Genomic DNA, 24,103 nt, shown 5'->3' on the forward strand with positions numbered 1-24,103 from the left:
TAGTATTGTGCACACTAACCACCACTGAGTGGACCATCACACGTCAGGTCTGTGCACTTTGTTATGTGTAAGTTATATCTCAAAAGAATAATCAAGAAAAAAGAAGGATGTGTCAATTTCTAGCCACTTCTGGTGGATGTTTGTGGAGACAGAGTCCCAGAGAGCAGTTTCTAGGCTCTCGGCCTCATGTGGAAAAGAGCTGGCTCGGGTAGTAGATGGCCATCAACTGTGACTGGTTGGCCATCAGCTGTAACTGATTAGCCATTAGCCACTAATATAACTGCCGTGGCTACGCTGGTTGTGGGTTGGTTGGCAGAAAAGAAGACAGCAGGTTTCGGATCGTGTGGCTCCTGCTTCCTGTGTCTCCAACCCAGCCGCCAGTGAGAATATAGTGGTATGACTCCCCTATCTATGGCTCTGTGGGTGTTCCTTTTTGGCCTCACCATATCCTGCGTTCTTGTGCAGGGAGCGGGACCAGAGGCCCCGCATGACCATGGTGTACCCTGCATTTCCTGCTATTCACACTCATTAGCAATTATGATTTGAGCTTCATCTCCCCTGTCATAATAATAACTCACATGTATCGAGCACCAGCTATGTATTGGGCAGTGAGCTGAGTGTTTTTCATCCATTATTTCATTGGAGCATCATGGTAGCCCTAGGCGGTGGGGGCTGTTATTATTTCCATTTTACAGGTGGGGAAACTCAGGCACAGATACTTTCAGTGACTTGCACATTCACACAACTAATAAGTTAGGATTTGAACCTGGGCGCTCTTGACTCCAAAGCTTGCACTTGCAACCACTGTGTTATGTTGTAAACTTAGCAAGAATGGAGGACTCTGTCTTATTCACCACTCTCTCCAGTACCTAGCATAGGAGCTGATACATAATAGGTGCTCAGTAAATATGTGTTCAATGAATGGATGACTTTAGTAGGGATTAAGTAAAGTCTTGTGCAAGGCCTGGAATGACATAATGTATGTGAAACTCTTCACCCACTGCATGGCACGCAATAAGTACTCAGTAAATATAGCAGCTTACCAGTTGTTATTAGCTCCTTCCCTTACCCCCTCCAAGTGCTCCTTTCATGTTCCAGGGCAGAAGTAGGAGGATTTCTAGAGTTATATCCTCTCTGGCCCCGGCAGTTCCCCACTCCTAGTCCTATGCTGGGGCCAAAATGGCAAAAAGAGTGGACTTTGTAGCAGCAACTAGCGTCCACTCACAACACCCCACCACCACCATATCCTTTCTCCTTTTCTTCCATAGCAACAGAATTATTAGCTAGGCACATCGCCAAAGTCTGAAGACTACATTTCCCAGTCTCCCCAAACCAACAGAGTTCATTTGTATTTTATGCACGAATTTGCATATTCATTCCCAACGACCTTTGTCTATTGGGTCCAGTATATCCAGAAACTATCTCCTTCCTGCTTTATATCCAGGAAAGAGATATTATTGTGATATTAGGCAACATTTTTGTGAAAGTTTCTGTCCGTTGAGTAGGCTTAAGACGGGATGCAGCTTTCTTCTATGGTACCCCAGATATCACAAGGTGAAAGCGCCTAAGCCCCACAAGCCCGGCTGGGCTCTGTCTTGCCTAAATACAAAATTAATTACGATGATGATCAGGGAAGGGGCTCCCTAGTTTGCAGACCTTTAAACAAGGGTGTGCTCACAGCCCCTGTTTGTGGACTTCTGGGTGCCTGTGGAAAACTGGCTGATATGAGGTAACTTGAGTTCAACATTGTTGAGGGAAATCAGGAGAAAACCAATGAAAGTGACCCAGTTCCAAGAACTGATTCAGAGAAGGAAACCCTAGGGTTTCAAGGAGGAAGGACCTTGAATGACTGACCCTTCCTTTCCTCTCGACCCTGGGTTTATTTCCTTTTCTATCCAGCCTAGACCCATGGTCAACCCTACCAGTCATTCACTGGTCACTAGCTTCATCTTTCCCACCCATTTGTTTGTTCAGTCCATTCAATCTTGGATCCTCAAGGACCCTTCTTGTTGCAAGTGACAGAGACCCAATTCAAATTAGTTTAAGCAAAAATAAGTAGACTAGGGCCGGCCCGGTGGCTCAGGCGGTTAAAGCTCCATGCTCCTGACTCCGAAGGCTGCCGGTTCAATTCCCACATGGGCCAGTGGGCTCTCAACCACAAGGTTGCCAGTTCAATTCCTCGAGTCCCGCAAGGGATGGTGGGCTCTGCCCCCTGCAACTAAGATTGAACATGGCACCTTGAGCTGAGCTGCCGCTGAGCTCCCAGATGGCTCAGTTGGTTGGAGTGCGTCCTCTCAACTACAAGGTTGCCAGTTCGATTCCTTGACTCCCGCAAGGGATGGTGGGCTGCGCCCCCTGCAACTAGCAATGGCAACCTGACCTGGAACTGAGCTGCACCCTCCACAACTAAGACTGAAAAGACAACAACTTGAAGCTGAATGGCACCCTCCACAACTAAGATTGAAAGGACAACAAATTGACTTGGAAAAAAGTCCTGGAAGTACACACTGTTCCCCAATAATGAACTGTTCCCCTTCCCCAATAAAATCTTTAAAAAAAAATAAGTAGACTATAATGGCCCATAAGAATCCACAGGTAGCTAACATAAGGCACAGCTGGATCCAAGAATCCAGACAATGCCAGAAGTTGTGTCAGTTAATTGATGCCACATAACCAACCACTTCAAAACACCCATTTCTTTGCTTGTAGTTCTGGGAATTGTCTGAATAGTTTTCCTGGTCTGAGCTGGCCCCCTGAAGCCAGAGGTCAACAATATCCTCCCATGTCTGGCAATCGGCTCAATTATCAGTTGTTTAATTGAATGCTTTTAACCATGTGTTTCTCATTATCCAACTGGCTGGTCTGAGCTTGTTCACATGGTTATGGGGTTCTAAAAGTAACAAGAGAAAGGGCACGCCCCAATAGGCACACACTTTTTAAGCCTTTGCTTGCATGATGTTTGCTAATATCTCCTTGGTCAAAACAACTCACATGCCTGCTTCTGGGGCTGGAGAAATAGGTTCCACTTCTTCACGAAATGAACTGCAAAGTCAGCAGTGCAGAGGGCTGTGCATGCAAGGAGGGGAAAAAATGAGAGCACTGCTTTAGATTTTCTTGGATAATCTCTGTCCACATGGCAGGGAAAATAGCCCTTCTCTCTACTAGGGCATTCTCTCCTGCCCCATAAGAAACATCTGTGGGCACCCATTCAACCATTATGGTGTCTGAGCAAACATGGAAGTTCGAGGGAGTTTACACCCCAAGGAGCAACCCTCAACTAATGGAAAGCCAGGAACCAATGAAGGCGTACTCCCCTCTTCCACCTCTCAGGTGAGGCACCTCTCTACACTGCTCCTCAGAAGGTGCCCAGTGGGATGAAATCTCAGCTACCCACAGTACTGATCAATTTAATAATATTCCTTGGAATGGTTTTCCCTCCTTCTCAATCCCCCATACCTATCCTTTGGGATCATTTGCCATAACAGTCACCCTCACACAAGCCCTTGCCTAACGCTCTGCTTCTGGGAGAACTCAAACTAAGGCACTACTCAACTTGACGTATCTTTCTTCTGCCCCAAACTCAGCCCACCCCCTTCCTAACTACTGGCTCTTCTCCCTCCCCACCGAAACATGCTCAACTGGGTGGCATCCTGACAAACCATAAAGACAATACATTACCAACTCCGTGTTCCCTTTTCAAATCTTCAAATGCTGTCCACTGTATTAGTGATCAAATAATTGAAAGCTGCTCAACTCTCATAGATTTCAGGAAGCTGAATAAAAACCAATATGTAAGGCCTGAATGTTTGTTGTTTGAACAACTTTTTATTGCCTTGACGTTCCTTATCTGTCATCATAAACATATGGTAAACATTTGGAGCCTTACGTTATTGTTGACTGAAGTTTGTGAAATGACTACTCCTCTAAATTGTCATAATATGGGACTATTTAAGGACCGTGCACTGCTACCAAACATCGGCAACATGGGGACTTTTTTAAATTATCTAATAAAATATGTGGTGTTTTCCATTTGGGACTGGCCAGTTTGAAAGCTTCAATTAAAGTGTGTCATGATTGAGGGTTTTTTTTCTCAAAATGATGTTTAAAACAAACACTCTCCACCCTGCCGCCTCCGCTAACTCACACCCTGTCTTTCTCCTCCCTTTCATGGGAAACTTCTTGCAAGGGTTAGCTACACTCCTGGTCTTCCCCACTCTCCACTTACTCCCCAACCCACCCTAATGTGACTTCTGCTCCCAGATCTCCCCTAAAACTGCACCCTCCATAGTCTGGTGGCTTCTTGGATACTTCTCGGATCTCTATTTCTCGGCTTATCAGAAACAAGAGGCAATGTGGACAACGTTTTAAGCTCTCTGGCTTTGTCCCATCTCTTTGGCCACCCCATCTGGTACTCTGAGTTTCACTTTCTTCGCCCATAATTTAATTTTGGTATCAATCATCCTTCCTGAAAGCACCAATGACCCATCTGTGTGCTGCGGAAAACCAACTTTGTCCTGGAGATGCTCATTTCCCTCATCACCTGGGAGTACCTCCAAGTCACCATTCAAAGATACATTTCTACATCTCTCCCACTCCCATTTCTCCTTCCATCTTCCTCTCTTTGTTAATAGTGCCCTCCACCAGTTACTCAAGGACCCAAGCCAGAGAGCCATCCCTATCTTCGCCCTGTCCCTCACCTCCTTCCTGTAGTCACCGAGTCCTAGCTCTACCCTTCCTCCAAAATAGACCTAGCATCCAGCCCTTTCTCTCCACCTCCACTGCTTCCAGCCAAATCCAGGCTACCATTACCTGTCACCTGGACCACTGCACAGTGTCCTGACACATCTCCCTGCATCTACTGTTGCCTCCTGTAATCCATCCTCCCAACGGAAGCAGCCAGACCAATCTTTCCAGAATGCTAACTTCACCGCTGGTCCCTCCCCTGATTTGCCACTGCCCTCAGGACAAAGCCAGAGCAGATTCCTCCAGTGACCTAGTGTGTCACTTTGTAAAATGATGTCTCCACTTGACTTCCAAAACACCACTCTTGATTTTTCTTCCACCTCCCAAGCTATTCCTTCTCATTCTTCTTTGCTGGATTCTCACAACGCCCCCAACCTCTTCATACTGTTAAGTGCTTCAGGGCTCATTCTTTGGTCCTTTCCTCTTCTTGCTCTACACTCACTCCCTTGGTCACCCCATCCAGTCTTGTGGCTTTAAATATCTCTAGGCTGGGGGTTCCCAAATTTGTATCTCAAGCCCAGACTTCTTCTCTGAAATCCAGACTCATATACCCAACTCCTTATTCCATGTGGCTGTCTAATAGACACCTCAAACTTCAGTTCCAAAACGGAGCTCCTGATCTGCAGGCCTACACTGCAGTCTTCACCGGTCTTGCCCATCTAAGTTCAGGACAATTCCATATTTCCAGTTGCTAAGACCTAAGGCCTTGAAGTGGTCCTTAACTCTGATCTTTCTCTCACATTAGCCTCTATCCATTAGCAAGCCCTGCCAGCTTTAGAGTCAAAATATACCCAGTGAAATGCTATGATGTCTAGGACTCACTTCCAAATAATACAAGACAGGAGATGTGGATGGGGGTATAATTGAAACGAGATTGTCTACATGTTGATCAATGTTGAAGCTGGGTGATGGCCTCTGGAGGGTCTTCTGATGATTCCACCTTAATTATGTTTGAAACTTTCCACAATACAAACATTAAATCGTACTGCTTCTCCCTACCTTCACAGCTACCGCCCTGATCCAAGCCGCCATGATCTGCTGTCTGGACTGCTGCTCCTTAACTGAACTCCCGCTTCTCTTCTCACCTCCACACCCACCCTCTGCTTTTAATCTAAACTTCCCCCAGCAGCTAGTGGGATTCTGTGAAACCGAAAGTCAGACCATGTCTCTCCTTGGCTTGGAACTCCCCGATGGCTCTCTGTTTCATTCAGAGTCAACGTCAGAGTCTCAGGAGTCTTCAAAATCCTACGCCATTTTCTCCCCACTCTTTACCACTCAAACCTCAACCCCTCCTACTCCTCTCAATCATTCATTCCAGTCACACAGCTGTTCTGCACACCCACCAGGCATATTGCGGCCATGGGACCTCTGGTTCCTTCTGCCAAGAAGGGCCCTCTTCCCTCTGACATGTACATGGCTCACGCTTCACCTCCTTCATGCCTTGGTACAAATGTCTCCTTTCTAGGCCTTCTCTACCCACCTTATTTAAGACTGAACACTTACACACACACACACACACACACACACACAACCTTTTAACCTCTTTCCCTGCTTTATTTTTCTACTTAGCATTTATCACCATGTTATTTACTATAATTTGATTTATCCTGCTGATTGTCTGTCTCCACTATCAGAATGTAAGCCCTCTGCAGGCAGGGAATTTTGCCTGTTCACTGCTGTATCCTCAACCTAACTGGCACATAGTAGATACTCAAAAAATGTTTGTTGAATGAATGAATGAATGAATGAATGGCACTCAAAGATTCAACTCCTGCCCGCCTGCCCAGGCACATCTCTCACCTCTCCCCTCCTTACCCTCCATGCTGAGGCATATTTAACATTGGAGTCATGGCACACATCTGGATGAGTCACACTTCTCAGCTTTTACCCATGTTGTGCCCTCTTTCTGCTCCTGGCCACATCCCGAGTCTTGAGATTCATCTCAAGCAGGTGTGCACTGACACAACAGGTAACCCAAAAGAAACTCTTCTGCCTGGATTTCACCAGGTGTCCATGCCCTTTTGTCTACTTGGCACACATCACTCTCAGTCTCTCTTGTCTGCCTCCCCCACTGCTCAGAGAGCCCCTTGGGGCAGGAGCCCTGTCTCATTTTGTCTCCTTAGCACAATATCTGGCATCTAGAAGACACTCAATAGATATTTAGAAAATGAATAATACCTGCATTTTCTAAGTGCTTTCCCTGCTCGATGTTTTCATGTTTAATTCGCATGACAACCTATGGGGTAGAGTGTTATCGTTAGACCCATTTTATGGATACGTTATGGGAGGGTCAGAGAGGTTAGAGTCTGGTAAAGGGCCAACTGGAACTTAGAGTTCTGTCAGCCTCTGGAGTTCCCAATGCTCACCTCAACCGTGAACAAGTCCTTTTTCTTTCTGAACCTCAGTTCCATATGGCAGGTCGGGTGACTGGATTGATAAATACCATCCAACTCTGACCTGCTGGGAGCGTTGCCTCCTCTAGGGTCAAACTCAAGCCAATTTCAGTTTCCAAACGTCATAAAAGGGAAACTCAAAAGATTGAGAATCGAAACCAAGAGTAGAAAGGTTGGCTGACAGCCAAGCCTGTTAAGGTGGCCCGGGATCTTCCAGCCACGTCTGAATGTCCCTCTGTGTCCCTGCCGCAGCGAGGGGTCTCTAAGAGGGGAACCCCAGATCATTTCAGTCACCCCTGGTTTCATCTCCACTGTGGGCCTTTATTCCACAAGGTGCTGGAGGTCAGCTGAGGACGAGCCCCCTTAAAGAAGGGAGTGTATGCCAGGAGCTGGGTAGAGGTGTGGCTATATATCTGCCTAGCAGTGGTACTCTCAGGACAGAGATGGCACTGACCCCAGACCTGTATGGCACCTCTGCCTCCAGGCTGAATTCCTTTGTGGCTCAGTACCTGCAACCCAGCCGAGAATGGAAAGAAGAGGTGCTGGAGGCGGTGCGAACTGTGGAACAGTTTCTGAGGGAAGAGACCTTCCAAGGGGAGCATGGCCTTAACCAGGATGTGCGGGTGCTGAAGGTGGTCAAGGTGAGACTGATGGCCCCTCCATCCTCAGGCCAGGGCCGGGGAAACCCAGCAGGAAGTTCCTCATCCCTGATGATGCTGGGGACCACTTGCCTTGTTATCCCTAGTCTATGCTGCTCACGTCTCAGGACACCCCACCTTGGCTCCCTGTACCCCACCACACTGCTGCCTTGAGCAGAACAATCCAGTAAGGAAGCCAATAATAGTTCACTTTTTGGGGGGTGCACTAGCCTATGTTAAGGGTAACATATATTATCTCTAATTTGTGTACCCTGTGAGTTAAGAATTATTCCTTTCCCAGTTTATGGATGAGTAAAATGGAGACTCAGGGACTTAAGATTCGTAACAACCAAATGTAATGCAAGGTCTTTGACTGGATCCCGGTGTGAATAGACCATCCATAAAATATAGTTTAGAGACAATTGAGGAAATTTTAATATGACCTGGATATTAGATAATATAAGGGAATCACTGTTGATTTTGTGAGGTGTAATAGTGTCGTGGTTATGAGAAGAAATGTTCTCTTTCGATGGATGCAAATGCTAAAGTATTTGGGGACAAAGTTTCTTGGTGTCTGCAATTTACTTTAATGTGGTTTAGATGAAGATAATGCAGTGAGGCATTTAGACTTGTTGAATCTAACTGGCTGGATATATGTATATTCATTGTATTCTCTTCCTGTTTCTATGTTTTAAATTTTTATTAATAAAATTTTTTTTTTCATGAAAGCTCAGAAAGGTGAGGTGGTTGGCCCAAAGTCCCACAGCTAATGGTAGAGCTGAAATTTGAACCAGGGTCTTATCTGACTCCACAGCCAGGACTTCAGGCTGTCCCAGTAAGATTTTTTCCCCCCAAGTCCTTCCTACAGCTGCCTCATGTCACCTCCTATCATAGCTAAGATCAAAATTCAAGAGGGTCAAAACAAAAGCAGCCATGGAGAGGTCAACAATTTCAGTCAATCCCTTGTTTAAACAATAAGAACACTGAGACACAGAGGGGTGTCCCAAGTTCATACAGCAAGCTGGTGACAAAGGCATGACTAGAATTAAGACCTCCTGATTCTGACCCATGGCCCAGGGCTCTCTGGTTCTCTCTCCAGGGGCAGCCACCTCAGGGAAGGATTTACAAACCTCAGAACCACATCCCTTCTTTATACCCACGTCCAACACCGGAGTCTGAGGCCATACGATTTAGAAGTGAGAAACCGCACATTCTGACATCAGGTAGACCCAGGGTTGATTCTTGGCTTCTTCCCTTCCTGGCTGTGTGACTGTAGGTTTACCATGTTATCTCTCAAACCTTCGGTCTTCTCATGTGTAATGGAGGCATCATTATCACCATCATCTCTCCCTCATCAAACAAATGTGAAAGCAAGCTAAATGATTAGCACATCAAAAAACCAAAAAACCCACTGAAAGTGTCATTATAAATTCTTGCCCGACCTATCTTCTTGGTCTGAGATGCCAGTCTGAGTCAGGCAGGCCCTCCCAGACCACACCCCTGACAACTCTGGGGACAGGAGGATGCTACAAACAGAATGAGTTTTTTTGTTTGTTTGTTTTGTTTTAAGATTTTTTGGGGAAGGGGAACAGGACTTTATTGGGGAACAGTGTGTACTTCTAGGCCTTTTTTCCAAGTCAAGCTGTTGTCCTTCAATCTTAGTTGTGGAGGGCGCAGCTCAGCTCCAGGTCCAGTTGCCATTTATAGTGGCAGGGAGCACAGCCCACCAACCCTTGCGGGACTCAAGGAATCGAACCGGCAACCTTGTGGTTGAGAGCCCACTGGCCCATGTGGGAATCGAACCGGCAGCCTTCGGAGTTAGGAGCATGGAGCTCTAACCGCCTGAGCCACTGGGCCGGCCCCAGAATGAGTTTTGACAGCAGGAAATGACATTTACCCAGTCTTCAAATTCTGCCCACAAACCATATCCCCTTCAGCCCTTAAAACCATGAAATAATAGAGATGCCCAAAAGAGGATAAAGTAATACTTTATTCAGCCTGTGACCCCTCCCCCCACCCTGAAAATCTGGTGAGCTGGGCTGGTCTACATGAGTGAATGCTTGTCTTCGAATGATTTCAGTTGAAATAGGTTCAAGCTGAAGCAAGTCATGAAACCTATTCTAGAACGTTCTTTCCTCCCTGTCTGGGTCTTACCACTAGGAAAGGCCTTCAGAGGGATGTGCCTTTTATCCACACACAGGTAGCCATCCCTAACCCTCTCACACCAGGCAGAAACACTGAGTCTGAAGGCAAGTAGAGAAAGAGAATGGAAAATGTAAGGGTGAAAAAGATGGCAGACTCCTCCTCGGAAGCAGGGCCTCACTTATAGACTTGGGTCATGAGGAGGAAAGAGGTGAGAGAACCACACCCTGTGATCTGACTCCTTAATTGACTATGACTATGACTCCTGGCTAAGAGTCCATGGCAAGTTGATTAAACCCCCACTGCCTCAGTTTTCTCATCTGTGCATTAGGGATAATAATACGAGTACCTCCCTCAATCATTGGGTGTGAGGATGAGAAGATCTTCTATGAGTAAAGGACTTTCAGGAGTGCCAGACACAGTGAGTGCTCAACCTACGACCACTGGATTATAATCAGCATGCAGTGATTCACCCACCAGGAGAGGTAGCTGACCTGCGGTCTGTTCATCCCTAGCAATTCCACCTCTGGAGCTGGAGTGAGAAAGAAAGAAGGCCAGAGAATTGTAGGGCTTTTGTGTACAATTGTAGGGCTAGAATTGTAGGGCTACCTCTCCAGAGGCGGGAGAGCAAGCCCAGACTCTCAGGACATCAAAAAGATCCCTTCAACATCATCCAGCAACTTCAGTTCAGATGGGGCAACTGAATCCCCAGCCTCAGAAAGAAAGTTGTGAGCCAACAGACAAAGATGAAGAAGGGAAACATACTGCTGATTTCCTGTGTGCTAGGCACCACAGTGAGCTTTGGGCATACATTCTCTCACCTAATCCTCCCAGTAACCCAATGACTCATGTTCCATCATTTATCTCATTTTACCCACTTAGGGTTCAGAATGACCGCACAGCTGAAAAACAAGAGCAAGAATCGAGGTCAAAGTCAGGCTGCCCCATTCCACAGCCAAAGGCTCTTATCCACCAGGCAATCCTGCACCCTCTCCCCTTTTTTATTGTCATAAGTTTATTCAGACCCACCCCCCAGAATCCTCAAACAACCATGTGAAGTAGGCATTTGTATTCCCTTGGAAGAGCCATAACTGCAGATGAGAAGACAGAGTCTCAGAGCGATGCAGTGCAGCAAATGAGAAGCTTGGGCTCTGGAGTCAGGGTGCATACAGTGCGAGCCTGGGCGAGTGTCTTATCCTCTCTGACATCTCAGTTTTCTCGCCTGTGAAGAGAGGGTACTGGTACTATTCCCCCATCCGTCAGGGTTGTGGAGAGCATTAAGATTGTGAAAACCTCGGGGATTGCCTGGCACCGGCAGTGGCCTCAGGGTGACAGGACTCTGTGTTCCGCAGGTGGGCTCCTTCGGGAATGGCACAGTGATCAGGAGTAACACGGAGGTGGAGCTGGTGGTGTTCCTAAGCTGTTTCCACAGCTTCCAGGAGGAGGCCAAGCACCACCAAACTGCTCTGAGACTGATACGGAAACGGCTGTGGCTTTGCCAGGACCTGTTAGCCCTGGGGCTCGAGGTCCTGGGGCTGGTCCAGGGAATCCCCGATGCGCTCGTCTTCACCATCCACACCAAGGACACTGCGGAGCCCATCACTGTCACCATCGTGCCTGCCTACAGGGCGCTGGGTAAGAGGAGAGGTTACCTACCCATTCACACACCTGCTCTTCCCGAGAGACTTGTAACTGCCTCCCCTTTCGGGTGTGGCCACATGCAGACACCTGCTTTCGTCTATTCAACCCATGTCTGGTGCTGAGGGCTGGACAACCATAGTGCGTGGTGCAGGGGACTGACCCAACTCTGGCTGTCACAGGGCTCAACCTGGGAAACAGGTTGCTCAAGAATCACGCCGATAAACACAGTGGTACCTTGGTTTTCGAACGTGATCCATGAGTTCTAAAACGTTCGAAAACAGCTGACAGCTAGGCCTCAGGAGCTTGCACTCAGTGGAAACCGTGTGACATGTTCGATTTCTGAGTCATGTTCGAAAACCGAAGCATTTACTTCCGGGTTTACAGTGTTCATAAACCAAAATGTTCGTCAACGGAGATGTTCAAAAACCGAGGTACCACTGTATATGATTGCAAGAGGAGGCGAGACCCATTGAGGGGAAGGATTTAGAAGAGTAACCTCAGGTGCTTCTGTAGCACTTACTACAGGTGCAGGTAGTGGGGGGGGGAGGTGGGATGTCATTTCTGGGGCTTTTACAGAAGCAGACCCTGAGACAAGGGTTTGAGAACAAGCAGTCCCAGGAAAAGCTGGTAGGGAATAGGGGAGTGAGACAGAAAAAGGAAGGAGCATTCAAATCACCTGGGTGGGATGCATTCGTGATACATTCGTGTGCCAGAGCAGTGCACCTTTCAGCAAATGCACTCTCAGAGCCCAGCTCTCTTATCTGGAACTGGGTCTCCCTTACAGTGATGGGAGGTTCAAATAAATGGCTGCAAGTGAGATCCAAACAGACATTAAGGGTGAGTGTTGGAGATGAAGACAACAGTCCCTGAGTAGACTGAGGATTTCAAAAACCCACTTTTGTTTCTCCAGAGGACAATCAACTAAGTTAAACCTTTATTCTCTTAGGCTATGAGGTCTCTGGTTTCCATGGCATTATAGTCCAGTGAATTAGCAGGCTCTCAGGCACAGGCCACTTAGCAACCTGGAACCTCCTAAATCACACATCCCTCCCCCCCCTCTTTGCTTCCTCTCACCCCAGGGTCTTTGGTTACCAGCTCTCAGCCACACCCTGAGGTCTATGAAAATCTGATTGAGGCCTGCGGTTACCCTGGAAATTTCTCTCCATCCTTCTGCGAGCTGCAGAGAAATTTTGTGAAACATCGGCCAACCAAACTGAAAAGCCTTCTGCGGCTGGTAAAACACTGGTACCAGCAGGTGAGGGGGCTGCCGGGATGGGGGCAGCAGGGGGAGATGGTGCAGGAAGGGGAACAAAAGGCAGGAGCTAGATTTGTCACTTCAGGAAACTGCCTCAAGGAAAAATGGAAGTGGGGGCAGAAAGAGTGCTAGTCTTTTGAACTGTAAAGAGAAAGAGTGAAAAAGATGGGGATGGGGTGGAGATGAGCAGGAGGAGGAGAAAAATAAGGACCGTACAGTATTTCAATAAACAAGTGTTTGTGATGCTCCAGTTACAGTCCAGTACTGGTTAATGTCAACTTCACTGGGATCTCTGCACGTTAATCTCAGCTGGTTAAGGACTAACAAATGGAAAGATTCGTTTATTTCTATCCTGCACCAATTTCCCCTCCAAATGATTGAGTTCCTCAATATCACAATCACTAATGAGTGAATATAATCAAAGCAGCTACTTTTTAGAGTTCACATGTGATGTCTGCATGGGACCATGTGTATTTCAAAATATCAAAAGGACACCTGGAACTAATATAATGTTGAATGTCCACTGTAATCGAAAAAGGAAAAGAATGTTAAGGGAAATTAGTATATCTCTTTAAGATACAAGTCAGGACGTATATATATTTATTCCTGGAGAGATTTTTCAGAATGAAGTGTATATTCTGTATTACTTACTTTGTAGTTTTTAAATAAAAATTTATATAAGGTTTATATTTTAAAAATCCAGATGAACAGAGTTATCTAAATTTATAAAAAGGAGGACTCAGAAACAAACACAAAGTTAGAAAAATTAAAATATGCTTTCTTATTTTAAAAAACAGTAGAGAGTCAGATTTCAGAAGGACTCAGTTAAAAAGGAATAAATGTATTGAAAGATAAAAATCAGAAAATTACCAAGGTTAGTAAGTTTGCAGTTAGTCTGTTCATGGTGGGAAAACAGCAAATTTCTTACATGATTATCACACCAACCAAAGTTGTGATATATCTTCAGACATTAGCACTGCCAAAGCCAAGAATAAAATTGTTTTTGTTGATAAGTCATTTACAGGAAACGATCCAAGGTTTTGTGGGTTTGAAGAACTGGAACTCAGCAGGGTGTCCCGTTTGCTTTATTTGTTTGTTTGTTTGTTTTAAGCTGCCAAGTATTTTCTTCCTGCATACAAGTACGATATGCATGTTTATTTGTAATGTCCACGGGATAATATATCAACTTTCCTTCGATAGCTCTCCCTTTTGTTCAAGCCTCTGCTCCTAACACTACATATAGTTTTATAAAACAGTGTTCTGATTCGGTATTATTAATGTAATGTTTTCTTTTATTGGACAAGGTTTATTTAGATAAGTGTTACAAGATGTGTTGCTCAATACATAAGAGAACAATGATACATAAAGAGCTCATATTGTATGGTGAACAAAACCAGAGTCCCGAGATGCTAAAAAGGTTAATTAATAGTTCGTCTTTGTCTGGAGTTTTTTGTCAAGTCCCTGGTGTCATCATTGACTTTCATGGCTCAGTAGTATTTTATTGTTCTTACTAGTTCATGTACCGGCATCAGGGACCAAAGAAGCACGTTGAGAAGCCAGAACTGGTATACTGAATTTAAAATATGCAGATTATGACCTGTTGAATGAGGGGGAACAAGCCACCACCTGGGGTCTGCAAGTTGTAGCTCTTTCAGCATCTGAGCTTCCACTTTGGGGAAGGGAAACACACTGTTGGGTCAGGCACAGTTTCAATATAACCACACAAAGGAAGTAGTCACCAGATTTATTACCTACAGATCCCAGAAGCAAGGGGGCACAATGAGCCCAGGGGAAGGGCTTTTCCTTCATCCCAGGTCACGTCTCAGGTCAAGAGCTAACAGGGTAGCAAGCACTGATTACTTACAAGGTGGTTGGGGTAGAGGTCACTGACTATTCCCAAGCTTACCTTATTTTGAAAGATGCCCTGGGAAAAGCAAAGCAGGAACTTATGGCGGGAATCCTAAACTCAAGTTCTATCTCAAAGCCCAGACTCTGGGTGTAAGCAGGGTTATACTATAAAATGCTGAGGCAGCAACTCAGAAAAACAAGTTGTTTTCCAAGAGTTTCAAAAAACTGAGAAAAACCAAAATTATTTTTCTCATCACAGGAACATGTCACTTAACTTCTCCAGGTTTCATCTGTCCAATCTTTTTTTTCTATTTTTTATTAGTTTCAGGTGTATAAAACAACAAAGTGATTAGACAAAGTGAGATACCTCACAAAGTAATAACCCCAATAAGTCTATTACCCATCTGACACTGTAGAGAGTTAATAGAATAGTATTAACTATATTCCCTATGCTGTACTAGACAATTATATAAAAATATGGAACGCTTCACAGATGTGCGTGTCATCCTTGCGCAGAGGCCATGCTAATCCCTATATTGTTCCATTTTAGTATATGTGCTGCCGAAGGGAGCATTTATCTGCCCAATCTTTTTTTTTTTTTTTTTTTTAATAAACAACAAAAATTTCTTTCTCACCCCTTTGGAGGCTGGAAGCCCAACATCAGGGTGCCAACCGGGTTGAATTCTGGTGAAGGCCCTTTTCTACATTACAGATTGCCGACTTTTCTCTGTGTCCTCACATGGTGGAAGGGGCTGGTCTGTCCAATCTTAACTGTGAGGCTGTCACTGAACTCAGAGAGGTCCGAGGTTGTTCATGCTTACTCATGGCCTGCCAAAAAAGTGTTATTGTTATTGTCTGTAATGCTGGCTTTCCTCAGCCTTACCGCAGGATCAGGTCAGTATCAGGAGGGACTTTATAAGCATGATTTCCACCTGTGAAGATCAGTCCTTGATTTTTTTTTGCCAGTAAACTGATGTTTACTTTTTTATATTTTCAAGTATTTCAATGCAGTTCTGGGAACAAGATGGGATATTCCCCAGTGTTGAGCTTTTGACATAAGTTTTTTGTTTGTTTTGAGGGATTTTTTGTTGTTGTTGCCATTTTAAGGGTACAATTCAGTGGCATTCATTACATTCACAATGTTGTGTAAACACCATCACTATTTATTTCCTGAACTTTTTCATCATCCCAAACAGAAACTCTGCACCGGTTAAACAGTAAGTCCGCATTCTACCCTCTCCCCAGCCCCTGGCAACCACCATTTCTACTTCCTGTCTCTATGAGTGTACCTAGTCTAGCTCCCTCATGTAAGTAGAATCATACAATAGCTGTATTTTCTGTCTGTCTTCTTTTGTCCTTGATTCTTAATAGTGGAATTGATTAGCATACCTAATTGGATGAGATTTCTGGCATGAATACAAATTTATTTATAAATTTGAATTTTTTATTATTGAATTACTGGTAAATTGATTTATCTAATTCTATCCTAGTAGGAAGGAGGACATATTTGTATTGAACTTATTATGTAAATACTTTATAGTCATAAAAAGGAACTTAATAAAATTACTTTGTGAATATTTAACCATCATCTCAAATAGTTTTGTAAGCAGGGCCAATTATTTTACAGAACAATTATCTTTGTTTTTCTGAGGAATTGTTACTTTGCAATCTATAGCAGGAATTTTTATAGGAATTTTTTATTCTGAGGTGTTAGTTGGAATAATATGTCATTCAAAGAATGTTTAATCTTAATTTGCACAAGTATGGCCCTATATTGAGGACAGGAGATAAATTAAGAAAAAAGAAAGGGTTATTTTCTTACATATCCATCAAAAATAGCATATTAACCTGGGTAATTAATTTTTGTTCTATTGATCTTTGGTTAAGCAATCTGTTTTTATGAAGTCATGTCATCTACTTCTGGAATAAAAGAGTCTGATGAAATTCAGATTCAGTCCCTTTGGTGAGGATATGAGCCTTTATCCCTGAATTTATTCCCAATTACATTCTATAAATTTCCTATAGTGGAGTGGGAGAAAGGGATCTGCCCACAGATAGATTATATTATAATCAGATCATTCTTTCTTTCTTTATATACATAAAGACAAAAAGAACTAACGGTATTGGTTTTACTACTTTAATTACTGGTCAAAAATAAACACAGAATAAAATCTACCCATCAGCGAGCTCCTAATTTTATAAGGCTGTTTTCCAGGAGTCACATACACACACACAGACAAATTTTTGAGTAACTTAAATTCATTATGGCATGCAAGACAGCATTAGTGAGGCTCCCAGGAGATATCAGAATTCTCAAGAGAAACAGACCTGGGGTGGCTGGTTAGCTCAGTTGGTTCGAGAGTGGTGCTAATAACACCAAGGTTGCCGGTTCGATCCCTGCATGGGCCACTGTGAGCTGCACCCTCCTTAAAATACAATAACAAAAAGACCAACAGACCAAAAGAGAAAGAGAAAAACACAAAATACAATCACCCATTGACTGCCACCCAGCAGAAAATAAATTCCTATCATCCATCTCTCAATGGAGACCACCGGATGGTCAAACCATAAAACCAGATTCACAGAGCATTGTCACCAATGGGGACATAAGTGGCCCTATACAAATAAGAACAAGAACCAAAATCAGATTTGGCCAAAATTCAGACTTAATCCAGAATCAGAAATAGAAACAGGGTAGAGTTGGGGAGGGAGGAGAGAAACACCAGCAAGAGTAAAAGCAGTCGCCACACATGATTCACCCTTGGAGTTGAAAAGAAAGGGCGTCCCAGTGTAAACAGCCCAGGAGGTGCAGGGCTGTTTACTATTGCAGTCTTGCATGCCATTACGAATTCAAATCACTCAAAAATTTGTCTGTGTGTGTATTATGTGACTCCTGGAAAACAGCCCTGTAAGATTAGGAGGTCACTGATGGGTAGATTTTATGGTGTGCTTATTTTTAATCACAGTAGTAAACCCCATGAATTTAGTCAACTTGGGAAATAAGTCCCTCTAGAGAACGTCAGTGGGACCTCCAACTGTAAAAATAAACTTAGAGACAAAAATCATGTATTAAATACGAACTTGCAGAGAAGCTGCAAGAGAATCAGACTGCAGAAGAAAAGGCTTACTCTGATGACAAACATAATGGGTATGCAAAGGAAACACCATTACCAAGATTACTAGGTTGATACTTAGTCTCTGTTCATGGTTGGAAAACAGCAGTTTTCTCACATGCTTATCTAGAAAGATCACAGCATATCTCAGAGAGCAACATTAGAAGTGTCAGAGATATCCTAAACATGAAGAAATCAGCATCCTGAACGTCAGCCGAGGGAGGGAACGGATCTTTTCTTCTGATTTATTTATGTTACCTTTAAATAGTCTATTGAAGATCCTAAAAGAAATGAAGGATCTATAAGGCTTACATCTCATCATCAATAAGTTTTAAGAATCCCACCGAAATCTCACTAGTATAGGAGAAAATAAATTGTATTGTTATGAGTTTAAATTCTTAACAAAATAATAATTTTATTAGTTAAGATTTGGTCTGGAATGGTAAGCGTGAACTCACAAAACGTTATAAAAACAAATTCATTCGTTTATGAGTAAATTTGAATTCAATTAAAAATGTTTTTAAAAGTCAATGATAAAGTTGTTTTTGTTTGTAAGTCAGTAACTTATAGGAAAGTCTCAAGTTTTATTTATTTCGGAGACTAGAACTAGATAAGATGATCCTGTTTTTGTTTGTTTGTTTCAAGGTCAAAGTGAGCGTTCCCCATCTTTCTGGGGTGTGATATAATACTTATTTCTAATAGCCACAGGAAAAGATGTGGATTTTGCTTCCACAGACCAAATAGCTGGATGTTTGACAAAAATTTTTCACTTTCTAGCTGAATATTAGAGAGGTTCTTAAGACAGGAGGTGAGTGGTATCAGTTAAGATGCTTGCTTTTGCCAGTAACAGAAAAACAGGAAAAGCAAGTCAAACTGGTTTAGACAATAAAGAGAATTATCAGCTCATGTGTGAAACCATAACGGGGGGAAGGCAAGTGTCAAATACTGTTTGGTGAGGGTTCCAGCTCTGTTTCTCTGTAATACTCTCAGCTTCAGTTTCCTCTATCTGTCATCTTGGTCCTCAGTCTGGTTTCCCTCACAATGGCAAAATGACCACAATTCTTCCTGTCCTCACATCCACACACGAGAGGGTTTCTCTTCTTTCAATCACTGAACGAAAGAACTAGGCTTTACTCAAATTGAGCGAACTTAGATCACAAGGCTTCTCTTGAACTAATCACTTGGCAAGAGGAATGGGTTTACAGGGATGACCCTGTCCAGTCAGGACCCACCTTGGAGTTGAGAGTGGGGTCAATCCCATCTAAACAGTATGGCCTCTATACAATAGAGAAGGAAAAAAAGGCCTGCTAGAGAGGCAACCCCAAGTGTTCACCACAGAATCTCAACTATTTCCTAGTTCTGTAATTCCCCCAGCCCACATCCTTTCTTTTTTTCTTCCCCCCCCCCTTTAGCTAAGAAGCCTTTTCTTTAAAGGAAACTTTTCAGAAGCCAAATACATTAAATTGGGTTAAAATGGAGCTGCTTAGGCTGTAGGCTGGGATCCTGGTGGCAGAGCTCAACCTGCTCACTCCTTGGGACACCTCTTCATAACTCCATTCCAGGAGTTATGTCCAGCACAGTTTGAAACCCACTGTACTAACCTATCCCCTTGATTCTAAAATGGGGAAACCCACTTAGGGCCAGAGAGGGAAACTGACTTGGCCAAGGTTACACAGCCAGTTGGTAACATTGCTGACATGAGAACTTGGATTTTCCAGTTTCGGGTCCGGTGCCATCCTGATGCAGAATCTTGGGGTCTCTTTCTTTTTCCATCTCTCTCAACAGTATGTGAAAGCCAAGTGCCGCAAGGCTATGCTGCCCCCTCTCTACACCCTCGAGCTACTGACCATTTACGCCTGGGAAATGGGTACTCACGGGGATGAGAATTTCAATTTGGACGAAGGCCTCACCACTGTGATGGAACTGCTCAAGGAGTATGAGTTTCTCTGTATCTACTGGACCAAGAACTACACGTTCCAGAACCCAATCATCGAGAATTTTGTCAGAAAAGAGTTCAAAAGACAGAGGTACTGGGTCCCTGCTTGCCAACCACATCTCAGAGAGAAAAGAAAGAGAATGGAGGGAAAGGAGGTATAGAGTTTTAAGGGAGGGCTTTATTAAGTAGTATGGCTGCACCGAAGTCTCATGCTGACACAGTTAACAGTATGCCCACCTTTCAAAATTGGCAGGGGCCTTAGCAGCTAGGAGTCTTTCCTTGTTTCTCCAGCCACTACTCAACCCTACTGTTACCCTCTTACCCGCTGAAGGCCATTTCAGTGCTTCTTAGTGACAACATGGGAAAGTGGAAAGAATCATGGAGACCCAAGTTGAATCCCAGCTCTGCCTTTTTCTCACTTCTGTGAGCCTCTGTTTCTCCTCCGTAAAACAGGAGTAACTGGCACCAACAATGCAGGACTGTTGTAAGGGTCTGAGAAAATACATGCAAAGGGCCTCCAGTATCCAGCCCAAGGTAGATCAGACTTAAGATGCCTGAGTGGGCATCTGTTATTGCTTCAGCATGCCTTTTGGCGTCTCACCCCTACACACACACACACACACACACACACACACACACACACACACCATCAAAACTTCTTACAAACACCTAGAGAACTCTCCCCAAGAGGAGTTCTTGCAAATCTAATAGTCTCTATCCTGTTACTCTCCAGCAATGTTTCTGGGCCCTCCTGGACTGATGGCCCGGGGTTCTGGGTATAGCAGATGCTCAGGGGCTTGAAGAGATGATGGACAAGAAGGCTTCTTTCTGACTTGCAGGCCTCCAAATCAGAAAGAGCCTGAGCAGCCACTCTCTGTGTTGCAGGCCCATCATCCTGGATCCAGCTGATCCAACCCACAACGTGGCAGAAGGATACAGATGGGACATAGTCGCTCAGAGGGCCAGCCAGTGCCTAAAACAGGACTGTTGCTACGACCAGGAGAACCCAGTCCCCAGCTGGAATGTAAAGGTAATGGCTCCTCTCACGCGGGCTGCCAGGGGCTTGAAGCCCAGAATGAGAGAACTGCACAGTGTTAACTTATTTATTTCTGCATCAGTGGAGCCAACAGGGGATTCGAGTCAGACAGTTTGAGGCCTGGCTGCACCACCCACCAACTCTGTGGGGAAATTATTCAACAGTCGGAGCCTCCGATTCCTTACCTTCAAATTTTTGTTCTGCTTTTCTTTCTTCTTCCCATAACCGACCAGAGCATCAGTTCCATGCTCCCGATCATTCTTTGCGTGAGCTGAGCCCAGGCAAGTCAATTCCATCAGCTGTTTTGTGCCAGCACTAGGCTTGGCAGGCAGGGCGTGGGGGGGCAAGGGGGCAACAGAAATAAGACACGGCCCCTACCCTCAAGAAACCCACCATATTCTGTTAGGAAGCAAATCCCTGAAATAAACTTGCGTAAAACTGCAAGAAAGAATTTCCAGAGAAGATACTCAGGGAACAAAAAATGCTAAATAATAGATGATATAATGGGATGCCAAACCTACAGTACAGGCAAGGGTCATAATAATCTATTTTATGCACATTGTACTTTACAATTGGCAAAGCACTTATCCAGGGACAATTGTGTAAAGTAGAAAGTTCAAGTACTATTATTATTATTATTATTATCATCTTTATCATTATCATCATTTTACAGATGAGGAAACTGAGGCTCAGAGAGATTAAGTTAATTAATCAAGGTCACACTGCTAAGAGGCAGCAGGATTCACTCCAAGGTCTTTGTGGGGCTTTGAAAATGGAAAATAATTATCTCTAAAGTCACCGGAAAAGATTCCTTGAAGCAGACAGGGCTTGACGTGGGCCTTAAAAGCCAGGGAGGGATACAGACACTCAGAACAGACAGCACTCCATCCACATAGAGGGTCTGGGTGGGAAGCTAGGGGTAAAGGACGGGAGGTGTGTGCCAGAAGTCGGAAGTCGAAGCAGAGGCTCTCTAATCAAGTGCAGAGATTACAAACTGGGAACCCACCAACCACATGAGGCTCACAGAGGGGCTAGAAAGCATATGCCTCTGAATGCTTTCTGAATATAAAAACATCATGCAAATATTTTTATCTTGAAAAATCAGAAGACTTGGCAATGCTGGGCCTCTATGTATCCCTTCTTGAAAGGATCAGCTAGAGGGTTGGCCCTCCCCAGCACATTCCAGTTACATTCCTCAGCCACCTGGGACTCTTGGGCCCTTGAGTGCAGCCTCTGATACTGAAGGACAGATGTTGGAGTCTGACTGACGGCAGTTCAAATACCTGCTCTGCTCCTTACTACCTCTGTTGTGTTCAGTAAATCACTGAACCCTGCTCCACCACGGTTTCCTCATCTGTAAAATGGGATAATAAGGAGAATCAACCTTGTAGGGCTGCTGGCAAAATAAAATGCATTAAGAAGTGTATAAAAGACACTGGGCACAGGGCCTGGAAATTGGTTGACACTCCCTAAACGTTTGCTTCTGCTGGTGGTGATGTTGAAAGATGAGGACAGATGAAGGGAACTTTTGCATGTGAGACAGAAGAGTGCAAACTTAACCCCTCTTCTCCTCTCCCTTGCAGAGTGCACGAGACATCTGGGTGACAGTGGAACAGTGGGGCTACCCAAGTTTGATCCTTGTAGTGAACCCTTATGAGCCCATAAGAAAGGTTAAAGAGAAGATCCGACTGAGCCGGGGCTCCTTGGGCCTGCAGCGTCTGTCCTTCCAGACACCCGGCAGTGAACGGCAACTCCTCAGCAGCCACAACTGCCTGGCTGATTTCGGGATCTTCCTGGACACTCCCATCTGTCTGCTGGAGACCGTCTTCCCCGAAATCCAGGTCTTTGTGAAGAATCCAGATGGTGGGAGCCATGCCTATGCCATTGACCCCAACAGTTTCATCGTGGCCCTGAAGCAGCAGATAGAAGACAAGCAGGGGCTGCTCATAAAGCAGCAACAGCTGGAGTTTCAGGGCCAGCAACTGCAGGATTGGTTGGCTTTCACAAGCTATGGTATTGAGGACAGCGACACCCTCATCCTCTCCGAGAAGAAAGCCAGAGAGGTTCCATTTCCATATAGTTAATTTACTCTGGGAAACCTCCCTGTACGGTTCTACCCTGTCATCCAGGACTCATTCTATCCACCACCCACCCCTTCCAGCTGTCTGCTGGGGAGGTCCCATGGCTTCACCAGCTTTGTAAATAGTTATCCTGGCCCTCCTTTCCAGTGGAGGAATGAGGAAGGCTGTGAGACTAGATATACAAGTGGACAATGGCCAGACCATATACGGCAATAGAACTCTGACCCGCAACCTCTGCAGCTACCAGCCCAGGAAGCCAAACCACCACCTGTGCAGCAATCAATCCAAAACTTTCAGGACTTAGTCAATAACTGCCAGCTACCCTAATTCTCCCCTGCCAGACAAGCTCTCTAACCAATCACATAGGATGTCCTGCTTCCTGATAGCCCGCCTCTAGCTTCCCCATGCCACCAACTTCAGTTAGGGCACACCTGAAGCCTTTTCCTTTTCCCAATATAAAGTTTCCCCACTTTTCTGCCTGCCTTTGAGTCTCGGCCAAAGGCAAGGGGATGGTGGCTGACTCCCTTGCTATAACAAGTTGGGAATAAATAACCTTTGTTCATTCTCTTTTGGATGCTCTTCATTTCTTTCCACAGATGCTAATGCTGTCTTAGTGGTTATTGCTTAATCCTTGGAGCCTCTCAACTCTGGGAAGTGAAAACTGTAGGGAAACTGAGACAAAGAGAGGCAAAGTCTGGGAGAGCAAGGATGACGCAATATTTTTAAAAACCCTCAACTCTTGAAGTGCACACACAAACAGTACTTAATGTTCCAAGGACTTCAGGAAAAGAACAGCGTCTTTATTATCAAAGGACATCATGTGATTATGTTTACTTCAATCAACCAATAAAGAGATTCCTTTTTTCCCTTCCCTTTTGCCCTGCTTTCTTATGGACTATTCATTTACCAGAGAATATAAAATATACTTTATGATTGATTCTCAACAGCCTCTGGGCAATTTACCCATAGTAATCTGCCTATTTCCCACCTCATTTTGCCTTCAGGGACAGAAGGAGTGCCTCTTTTCCATGGCGTAGACAGGCAAGACCACCCCATATCTTTGGATCCTTTATAATGCCCAGCACAGCCCACATTGTAGGTAGTGGGCATATTCTTGTTTTAAAAAAGGAATGAATAAGTCACCTTTCTCTCTTTTGTAATAGAAAAGACCTAGCCAGAAAGTTTATTTTAATAAAAATTTTGACACACTTAGTTTCAAAGATAAAACGAAGAAAAGCATTCCAAAGACAAAAGTGATTTTGTTCATCCTTCATAGT

The 24,103-nt window shown here is 44.5% G+C and overlaps 1 protein-coding gene, 1 long non-coding RNA gene and 1 other non-coding gene across 3 annotated transcripts; 1 reads left to right on the top strand and 2 right to left on the bottom strand.

The window, feature by feature from the left end:
- Nucleotides 1–457: 457 nt before the first annotated feature.
- Nucleotides 458–7,250, bottom strand: LOC141569176 (uncharacterized). Its single transcript, XR_012492624.1, has 3 exons — nt 7,110–7,250; nt 3,679–3,773; nt 458–3,066 (listed from the first exon to the last, which is right to left on the bottom strand). It is a non-coding gene; the product is annotated as an uncharacterized LOC141569176 (long non-coding RNA).
- Nucleotides 7,251–7,549: 299 nt separating this feature from the next.
- Nucleotides 7,550–23,393, top strand: LOC109445462 (2'-5'-oligoadenylate synthase-like protein). Its single transcript, XM_019727870.2, has 6 exons — nt 7,550–7,777; nt 11,269–11,551; nt 12,637–12,812; nt 19,559–19,800; nt 20,595–20,739; nt 22,329–23,393. The coding sequence occupies exons 1-6, from the start codon at nt 7,580–7,582 to the stop codon at nt 22,827–22,829; spliced, it is 1,545 nt and encodes a 514-aa protein (XP_019583429.2). The 5' UTR covers nt 7,550–7,579; the 3' UTR covers nt 22,830–23,393.
- On the bottom strand, nt 15,132–15,234 carry LOC141569299 (U6 spliceosomal RNA). Its single transcript, XR_012492805.1, has one exon. It is a non-coding gene; the product is annotated as a U6 spliceosomal RNA (small nuclear RNA).
- Nucleotides 23,394–24,103: the final 710 nt, after the last annotated feature.

Source organism: Rhinolophus sinicus, linkage group LG16 (assembly GCF_036562045.2).
Source record: "Rhinolophus sinicus isolate RSC01 linkage group LG16, ASM3656204v1, whole genome shotgun sequence".
Classification (NCBI taxonomy): domain Eukaryota; kingdom Metazoa; phylum Chordata; class Mammalia; order Chiroptera; family Rhinolophidae; genus Rhinolophus; species Rhinolophus sinicus.